General features: G+C 33.9%; 1 protein-coding gene across 9 annotated transcripts; it reads left to right on the forward strand.

Moving 5' to 3' along the window:
* The first annotated feature begins 554 nt into the window (after nucleotides 1-554).
* LOC104085602 (TATA box-binding protein-associated factor RNA polymerase I subunit B) lies at nucleotides 555-9,460 on the forward strand. 9 transcript variants are annotated; one of them, XM_070192600.1, is made up of 10 exons: nucleotides 583-640; nucleotides 1,528-1,569; nucleotides 1,754-2,039; nucleotides 2,493-2,534; nucleotides 2,992-3,045; nucleotides 3,930-5,324; nucleotides 5,979-6,580; nucleotides 7,115-7,930; nucleotides 8,036-8,172; nucleotides 8,669-9,460. In XM_070192600.1, exons 7-10 carry the CDS (start codon nucleotides 6,013-6,015, stop codon nucleotides 9,254-9,256), a joined length of 2,109 nt encoding a protein of 702 aa, XP_070048701.1. In that variant the 5' UTR covers nucleotides 583-640; nucleotides 1,528-1,569; nucleotides 1,754-2,039; nucleotides 2,493-2,534; nucleotides 2,992-3,045; nucleotides 3,930-5,324; nucleotides 5,979-6,012; the 3' UTR covers nucleotides 9,257-9,460. The 9 variants fall into 9 exon arrangements, with proteins under 9 accessions (XP_070048698.1, XP_070048700.1, XP_070048701.1 ...); XM_070192596.1 differs by lacking the exon at nucleotides 2,992-3,045 and having other exon boundaries at nucleotides 3,930-4,118; nucleotides 5,041-5,324; XM_070192597.1 differs by lacking the exon at nucleotides 2,992-3,045 and having other exon boundaries at nucleotides 555-585.
* The last annotated feature ends 1,006 nt before the right edge of the window (nucleotides 9,461-10,466 follow it).

Consider the following 10,466-nt stretch of genomic DNA (forward strand, 5'->3'; position numbering starts at 1 on the left):
TGCTAACCTTTGTCTTAATATCACTAATAATTTTCTTCAAAATTTTACTTGCAGTTACACTAATAATTTTCTTCAAATTTCTACTTGCAGTTCTTTCTTCTATATTTTTGGTTTGCTATATAGTTTGTTTTCTTCAATATTTTATTTAGCATTTTCCTTTTTTACATTGTTATTAGGTACTTCATTATACACGGGATAAAAAAAAATTAAAACTTACGATCATAAATAAACATTATAATATTTATATGGCTATAAATTATGTAATTAAAGTAGACGTAAAAAAATTGAAATTAAATTAGTTTATAAGAAATTAATTTTTAAAAACAGATTAAAAAACTAGTACCGTATAAAATGAAATAAAGAATTATTATATAAGTAATTTATAACCAGAACAACTTATATTACTATTATTTAGAAGTGAGAGTTACGGTGTACGAACAGGGTTACGAACAGGGGTAAATTTGAAATTTCAACAAAAAAATCTGCTTATGTTTTCTCAATTTTGCCCCTATCCTCTTTGACTATTTTCATCAGAAGCTACTGAATTTGAGAGGAGATTTATTTGTTACTTTGCTCAGCTCTCCGGTGCGTTCTTCTTCTTCCTCTTTCTTTTTTCCTTTGTTTTTGGTGGATTTCATAGGTGAAATTTTGACTTCCTCTATTTTTAGCCATGTCGATGTTTCAATTTTCAATATAAAATTTTGGGGTTCAGTGTTTTTGATTTTGAATGAATTGTATTATGTGTTTGCTATGTCTTGATGTGAATAGTGCAAGTTAATTTACTATAGTTGGAACCTGCAGATGTAATGTTGATTTTTTTGTACCTTTTAATTTCCAATGGGATTTGTAGTCAGACGATTTCTTTCTTTTCAATATGCCTAAATTTCTCAATTCCAGTTCCATATTGTCTTTGACATTTGCACTATAGTTGTGGTGAATTTTTCTCTAATTCTTGCTTCTTCTTTTCTTAAATGCACCCCTAATATAATTTTGGTCGGCATCTGTTTATTCCTCTGTTTGTTTGGACATTTTGTTGCCGGAGTTTTATATGCATGCCTCTAACTATATTAGATTTGCACACTCATACACCGAGCATGTTTGATAATATTCCTAAATCATCTGATTTTCTTTTACTTCAGTCATTTGCACCCTTCTCTCTCCTTTTAATTAAAATTTCTATGGAGATATAATAAATCTGTTTACTGGCACTACAATTTGTAGTCTTTTACAACTAACGTTAGAAGCTCTATAAAGTTTTCTCTAAAATGACTGAGAATTGAAATTACTTTTGGTAGTTATAGGCTTATAGCTTTAACTTTATTAGTGAGTAGACATATGTAATAAGAATTTCGTCGTGGTATTAGTTGTTTTCATTGTATACGTTTTTATGCATTTACTCTTATGTACTTTTGTGCAACATCAGGTTCATATAAATGATTTTTATTACTGATGCACTGTGCACATCCAAGATGTTTGATCATATGCGTCAACCCCCTAATAAATTCTGATGTATTTCTTTTTCAACAGGTTTACTACAACATTCTGATCCATCATTTAACAATCCAAAAGGTACGTTATTTACTTCTGCTGGACATCATCATTCAACATCATATCTTTCTCATCTGTTTTTCTGTTAGAGTATTTTACCCTTTTCTAGCTTTGTGTTAACTAAAAAATTCGATCTAAAGTATGGGTTTCAAGTTATACTGTTCTATAAAGTTAATTTAATAAAAGTATTAACTATTTGAAACAGGAATGTCCGAAAATAAAGATGCTGTGGATTTACGCCAAAGACCTCAAAAAATAAAGATGCTGTGGATTTATGCCAAAGACCTCAAATATCTCTGCTCAATTTTATTACCTAAATATCTTCGAAAACCTTTTATAATTTTGCCTAGGCACATTGCAATTAGAAATATTTTGTGTCTGAAGTGCAAACAAGTGATTTTTGCACTAGCAGTTATGCCATTAGCAATAGAGACTACATGTTCTTGGATTTGGAGATGTGTAATGTGGAGGAAAAGCACCGTACTATAGAGGTTAGTATGAAGAGTTTATCAGATGGCCTAATGAAATCCTTGATAACTGACATGGTTCCCAAAAAGTGCTGTTTTTATCCTGTTTTGCCTCCAACTGTACCTCGAGAGACTATCTAATGAAGCTAACCCGGTGATTGAGATTACTTTTCGTAGTTATAACTATAACTTTATTAATGCATTGAGATATGTAGTAAAGATTTCTCCTTTGATATTGGTTCTTTTTTTTTTTTTGATGACCGAGAAATCCGTCTGGGGCCGATCCTTTGGACCAACCGCAGCCTTCGAAACTCGGTGGATAATGGGCCCGCCCCTCTACCCTTCTCCACTTAAATACCAGGCTTTGCTTGGTTCTTTCTTATGTACTTCTGTGCAACATTAGGTTCATATAATGACTTTTAGTACTGCTGCTCTGTGCACATCCAGCATGTTTGATCATATGCTTGATTTCAACAGGTTTACCACAACAGTCTTATCCATCAGTCAACAACTCAAAAGGTACGCTATTTACTTCTGTTGGACATCATCAGCTAGCAACATATTTCTATATTTGTAGTTGTGTTAAATAAATATGTTTGAAAAGCATGCATTTGTTCTCATTTTTCTTTCTGTTAGAGTATTTTAGTATTTTCCTAACTTTAGGTTAAGAAAAAAAATTAATTCTAAAGTTTGATTTCAGATTACACTAACCTAAATTAATTTAACAAAAGTATAAACTATTTTAAGCAAGAAGGTCTGGAAACATAGATACTATAAATTTATGCCAGAGACCTCTAAGGAATGCAGAAGAACAAATTGTTGATAGGAATTTGCGCCGTCGTACTAGATATGCACAAATGTCGCCTGAGAGAAAACAATTATTTTTGTCCCAACTACGAGATAAAAGAGTTGAATTGAAAAAATAATTATTCCTTCATCATTCAAGTAATACAGTCGCATTTTTGCAATTTGATAGCCGACCTCAAAGGAAGTGCTCTTACAAATACCAATCCAGTATACCTTGAAGAAGGTTAGAAATCCACATTGTTATCTTCCTTTTCAATTTACAAAAATGATAATCTTTTGCCAAAAAATTATATGCATTTAAAGAAATGACATGCTTATACATCGACTTGCCACCGATGCTAAAGTGTATACTGCTATTGACGAAACTATAGAATCAAATGATCAATCCCAATTTGAAATTTTTTACCATACCTTACATCCTACTAGCTTACCGCCTTATAGATTAACTTGGAAAAAAATTATCAAGTTATATTATCCAGTACACGATTAATATATTATGATTTTAAGATACATGTTATAACTGCTACTATTGCCAGTGGTAATTTAAAAAATAAACATGTATTTATCCCAAAGATATCATTAGTAGCATCACAGGATGAGAACTTACCAGTTCCTTTTAAGAAAACACAATTTCCAATAAGGTTATGTTTCACTATAACTATAAATAAAGCTCAAGCCAAACATTAGATTTTTTTGGAATTTATTCGCGTGAACCCGTTTTTTCACATGATCAACTTTACATTGCTTTATCTAGAGTAAAAAGTTCATAGAATGTAAATTACTAATACGTCCACCCACAACACAGGACACATATGATCATTCTACATACAATGTAGTATATGGAGAAATCATTCGGAAAGCATTCTCATCTTAATTTTCTTCATTGACATATTTTTTTTGCTATATTTTCTTAATATGTCCCATGTCAGCATTTTCCATATATATTTAGAAAGACCATTCTACATTGTCTTCGCCTTCTTTGGATTGAATTAGATTAATTAATCTGTAATTGCTCCAAAAGGTCTGTGAGTGATTCAATATAAAGATTGGAGTGAGCTTTTTCCTTTGTTTTTCTGAATATAATATGCTAATGTTTTTACATTTCAGTTGCGCTTGCAGGTTGCCGTTTAAACTGGAAATCTAAATTTTTGGTTTACTCCACTGACTTTGGGAGACTTGAATCTGTTAAATAGAGATCAGATAACTTATGGATAGTTGTACTTATGCAACCTAGAAGAACAACGCCAGATACTTGCTACTTTGGGACAAGATGATTTTCAAAATAAAAATGCTAAGGTTTGGTGCTATATTATCCAATGTTTTTTTTACTTCCATTGTATGATAATTGAGATTACTTATCGTTAAGAAGTCAGATATGAGGGCAGGCATTTTGACGAAAATCGTTTTTGTTACTATTTAGGACAGTGCCTTAAGAATCTCCTATTCTACTACAAAATTGCAAAGTTATTTACATTCATTTATCAGTGGAGTGCCTTGGATAGCTGTGCATAATGACTACAGATTTAAAAACAACTTACTGTTTTACAACTTTGAACATGGAGGAGAAAGAAAAATAGCATGTTGTGGATAAAGTTAGTCAGCAAACTCATAGGTAGGACTTTGTAACCAAGGAAAATTCCAGAATAACAGTGTGTTATTCATTTCATTGTATTCTTACATCTATGCTTCAAAGGAAAATTGTGCTGCTTCTATCTCATTGTATTTTTCCTGCTCAAGATACCTTTACATGTGTCAAGAAGCGAGCTGACTTACCCAGATATAAAAAACAACTGAATGAATTCAATTCTAGAATAGCTGTGCATACGAGGATTAAATGAGCAGTTTTATTTGTCATTTCTAGTGTTGTTGTGTTTTTGATATGTGGAATACCTATATTACATATGAAACGTTCCCTAACTTAAACCAAAGTGCTTGGGTAAACTTTTTCATCAATATTAATGCAAACAGGTTTAATCATTTTGCTCTATCTTCGGCAATTATGTTACTTTAAAAGTTATCTCCTTTCATTGAGGGTACCAGTACTTGGCTATATTTGACAACTTAAGTTAGATTTGACATTATTAAATTGTTGGGCCCGTGCTTTAGCACGGGCTGACCATATCTAGTACACCTTATAAGAAAAGAAACAAAAAACAAATAACCAACTTTGATCGGGAAAAATAAGGTAATTCCAATTGGATTATTATGCTCTATTTAGGTTTTAGTAAAAAGAGAAACTTCAATTGGAGTAATCCCAGAGGTGAGCGAATCATCGCCGGGATTCACAGTCGCCGGAGAATCACCGGAGGAAGAGTCCGGCAACGATCAACAATCTCTGAATGTATAGAATTCTATAAACTCCGACCACAGTAGCTTAAGACCGAAAAGCAGAGGAAAACGGCAGAACCGGTTCAAACCGCAAGCGGCTAAAGCAAAGCCGATGAAACCTAGTGAGAAGCTTCAGCAGTAGAAAGTGGAAGGAGATTTCAGCTTGATATCAAGGTTAAGCTCTTTTTTTAATTTTTTTTTAATTTGACTGATAATTTAACTTTACAGAGTGAATGCATATAAGTTAAATCCTAAATGGAAAATTTATCTGTTCCAGTTACAATTTGTACACTAACTTACGAAAATAATATTGATACAATTTGCTGCCTTGCTTTAAATTTTATTTTATTTTGTTTTGGGAAGGCAATTTGTTGCATCACTTTATTGCCCTGAAGGTGTTTTGTATAATGCTTCAATGAAGTAAATTTTGTATGATCTAATACTTCAAGTTATAATCACATGATTATAATGACATTCCTTTGTCCCTTGCAATTAGCTTTTAGGACTGAGGTAAGAATGTATTTAGCCAACTATATAATCATGTAGAATGAGGTGAAAAAAGATCTTTTATTTATTTGAGGAGTATTAATTCCATAAAGTTGAGATTACTTTGGTTGAATCGTGTTTTGTGTTTTAAGTACAGGAATTTTAACAAATAACACTATCATTTTGTTGGCATAGAGTGCTTCTAAGAAATGTTAATTTAAGCGAAAAACAGTTTCTAGGATTAATCGTTTTAGTCTCCAAAACAGTTTCTAGGATTAATCGTTTTAGTCTCCTTGAGTTAACCTGCTGCTAATAGACTAATTAACCAACACTTCATGTCAGAGAGTTTGATCACTGAACCATACAAAAAGATAGAATGACAGAGCGGATTCAAAAACGATGTGAGATTTGTGGCAATATATCCTTTAATGATGGTGGTGATGGATTCTTCTATTGCACTCTTTGCGGCTCTCAAGCGAATGACATCATTGACACTGGTGTTGATGATGATGACCTATTCAATCTGGACGGGGGAATATATGCTGCCGGTCAGCGCCGTGCTCCCACCCAGATTTGTCAAGCTGAGCCGGTATCTCAGGTTAAGCTTTCACAGTCCCAGCATCTAGAAACTTTGAACACTTTAGATGACAACCAAGAGGATAATGAAGGTGATGGAGTTGAGCCTGCTGGACCTGCTGATTTTGGGCCGTCTCAAAGTTCCTTAACATATACTGATTATTATTCAGGAGTCCGATTAAGGTATGTTATGGGGTTACAAGTTATGATCCAATTGCAGTGTAAGGCGCTAGTGGAGAAATTTAATGTAAGCCCTCTAATTGTTGGGGTTGTTGGGCCTGTATGGCTGAGATATTTAGCACATGAAAAGGTTATGGCGGATGAGTGGGCAGACAATGTCATTCATGAATCAGAGTCTCAAACTCAAGGTATTTGATTAACTTATTGTTGATATGCAGCATAGGCCACTTCTCATTTTATTTGTTGTTTCTCTATGATATTTTTCTATTCATTAGATGTTCATATTGGAAAATTAGATTTTATCCATGTCCTAGCATCGTACATTTGACCAAAGTAAGATGATGCTTTTTTCATTTGCATTAAATTTATAATGCTGTGACTATTCTCCTGAAGCTTTAGAAGTGTAGGACTAGTTATTCGGCATATTCTACTACTTTGTGCTGGGTGGCAAAAGTTGTGCAATGAGAGTGCAATGTTCCTCTTGGTTTTGATTCTTTTGCCTTCTATATTTTTTCAGGTGAAGCAAGAACATGTCCTCTCTATCCTCTTTAAATGATAAGTGGACGAAGTTGTAACAACATTAAACCCATATATTTTAGCAAAGTGGATAGGTTTACACAATCAAATTACTTTAATTGGGCTGAGTTGAACTTTACAACATCATTTATGCATTGCAGTGTTTCCTTGCTCTATGTCACTCACCCTCCTTTCCCTTGTTGCAGGGGAGATAGATAGTGCTATGCTTAGTGGCAGCAAGAAAATAGAACCACACAACTTACTTGGTAAACGGGCAGTTACCATATGGCATAAATCTCTACACAGCATTATTCCATTATCTTGTTCGCTAGCTATCTCTTTTCTTGCTTGTCACATGGCAAGGGAGGCAATCCTGCCAACAGACATATTGAAGTGGGCTCTAGAAGGGAAGATCCCATATTTTGCTGCTTTTCTTGAAATTGAGAAGCAGCTGGGACCTCCTTCAAGGGCATGCCCTATAAGTACCAGCCGTATGTTCAGGCCTATCCAATCTATCACCTTGCAAAAATTAGAGTTCTTTGCAACTGCCATTGCTCGGAGAATAAGCTTGGAATTACCTCCAGTAAACTTCCATGCTATAGCTTCCCGTTATCTCAAGCAGTTATCGCTTCCTGTTGAAAAAATTCTCCCTCGGGCATGCCAAGTGTATGAGTGGTCTATGCCTCCAGAGTTGTATTTGTCAGCTAACGAGTTGAGGCTGCCTTCTCGTGTTTGTGTGATGTCGATTCTGATTGTTACAATAAGGATTCTTTATGACCTTAATGGTGGAAAATGGGAGATGATTTTATCTTCTTCTAGTGGTTTAGCACCGGATGGTGAGGATGGAATTGGAGAACCGAGTTTCAGTTGCAATGGAAAAGGCAATTCTGGTGAGGAGGACTTGGCTTCACAAGATTCAGATCCTAACGATAGTACACCAGATGTAAATGAATCTGATTTTGATGCTTTGGAGATCTTGAAGATTCTTGAAGCAAAACATGATGAGCTCAGTGATACATATGGTAATTCCATTAGTCACTATGTTTTTCAGAAAACATGGTAATAGTGTAGGGTTAAAGTTGAACAGCAGGTTAACTTCTTTGAATTTTATCTTTTCTTGCTTTTAGCAGATTTTTCGAAAGATTTACAATCATATCTTCAGTATTGCAAAGATGTGGTTTTTGCTGGACTTGAACCTTCTTATGAAGATCATGAAGAAGAAAGGATAATTGAAGATTTGTGGGACTTCTATCAAAGCCATAAGGTTCTGTAATCACTAAATTCTGAACTTTGTCTAGAAATCAATTTATTTTCTTGGCCCTATGCCTGTATCCTTGTCAATTGTCAGTTTAACCCATTTGATATGTCCGTATGTTCACCTGTATTTCTTTTCTTGGGTAGGGATTTCTTAGAAGCTAAAAATTGCGGAAGGAGACTAGTCAAAAAAATATGCAGAAAAAACTATTTGAATGTTTTAACAAATAAATTCTACGAGTTTAATTCCGACAGGGTGGAATCATTTCTTCCATTTATACCATTGATTTATTTTCTCTATGTTGCTGTCATTCGCTCTCTTAACTGGAAGGAATAAACGAACAATTAAAAGTTATCAATAGGAGCCTTTATCCAAGTGCTTCTTGATTGTGCAAGAGATTAAGTTTTTATCGTTCATTGTATTCCTCTTTCTTTTTTTCTTTTCCCAGCGGTATCAGCATCGTATTTGTATTTGTTTGTTTACTTTTTAAATTGTTTGATTTCAGGCTGAAGAAGCATCAGATGATGAGAAAGTAGAATCACACACATGTAATGGTTTTCAACACAAGGGATCAAGGGGTGTATGCAAAAGCACCCCAAGATCAAGGAAGAAATTCAGCATCAATAGATGCAAATGCGACATATCACTGGATGATGACAATTTTAATGCAGCTAGTTGTTCAGAATGTGGCTTGGAGCGAAAGGCTTATTCCCCAAATAAAGGACATGGAGATCTACCTTCTGCAGAGTCGTGTAAGGAGACAGCATTGAGACAACTGAAAGAAAACATGCAAGAAAACAGATTCTGTTATATCCTACCTAGAAAACATGTGAAGAAGAAGAATGGCTACATCAGGTATGCTAGAAAGAAAGATGCTGCCTATATTTATGCTACACATGCTGATTATTACATATTACTTCGATCTTGTGCCAAAGTTGCACAAGTTGATGCTAGGACAATGCATGTTGGAGTATTGTCTTTCGAGAGAAGATTAGAAATGCTAGAAAAAAGAATAGATTATTGTTTACACAAAAGACTTCCTAATGACTTCTGTGACTTTTGTCAAGAGGACTCTAACACAAAATCCTCATAGATGAGCCAATGGCTTTCTCAAATTTGAAATTTTGATCATATATTTGGCCCGTGGTTTGGGAAGACCAAATCATATTTGAAAAGAGAAGCATGGATTGAGCAACTTGAAGAACTATTACTTCTGGCATTGCTCTAACAAGTGTTTCTAAAATTGATATATGAATTAATCAACTTTGATATTATTTGCAAACATTTATTGGGAAAAGTAGCAATGGAGCTATGTTGAGGGTTGCTTTTCTGATTTCTCTCTCGATTCGTAGATGCAATTATAGTTAGTGTTCAAAATATTGATTTCCTCAAGTACATTGGAAACTAGAGCATTTGCACCCAAGGGTGTGGTCTAGCGATGGATGAAGTTGGGATGGATCATGGAAACCAAGTTCAAAAATGAACAGAGGAAAGAGTTGTTAGATCACTTCTTCCTCTTAGTCTAAGTTTTTGTGGATAGTTTATGTTGGTAGAAGGTAAAGTACTTGTTGGATTAAGTGCACACAAGTTGGTCTGAACCATAATTATTCCTAACAGTTGCGTTTGTTCCGTTATTTTTTGGATGCTATAGTGAAATGCTATTATAAAGGACATATTATAACATTAAAAGGGCGGTTCCGAAAAAAATTGACTTTTACAGTGAATGTTTTTATATAGGGATGTTGTTATAGAGAAGTTTGACCTTATATAGCCATAAGGTACATAACAATCTATGCAAAACTTGTTATCATGGTTAGGTTTATGGGATTTTGATTTTGGAATATTACTTTTTTTTGGCTATAAAATAGAGTCGTTGGGGGATCAGTCCCAATTGTTATTGAAAGTGAAATAAAAACGAAGATATTAATATATAATTTTCATCCTAATAAAAATTTCTCACATATTCCTTTGGCAAAATCTGATACAATGTAGTAATATCATTATACCTACTCAATTAGGGGTCGTTTTGTTTCATGAATAAGAAAAATAATATGTGTGAAACTCTACATTATAATCAAGTATTTACCTAATTATTTTATTGGCTTGGGCTCATTGAGAGAGATTGGACCAGCCCAACTTGTACCTTCCACCCCTATGGACTGAGTTGGAACCCAAATGACAAATAGCTGGAAAGGAGGAGTTCAGAAAAATGACACTGTAAAAATAATAACCGAAAAAATGTATAAAATTTGTATATTTTTTTGTATATATATACATTTTGTATATTATATACAAAACTTATA

This window comes from Nicotiana tomentosiformis, chromosome 1 (genome assembly GCF_000390325.3).
Source record: "Nicotiana tomentosiformis chromosome 1, ASM39032v3, whole genome shotgun sequence".
In the NCBI taxonomy this organism is placed as follows: domain Eukaryota; kingdom Viridiplantae; phylum Streptophyta; class Magnoliopsida; order Solanales; family Solanaceae; genus Nicotiana; species Nicotiana tomentosiformis.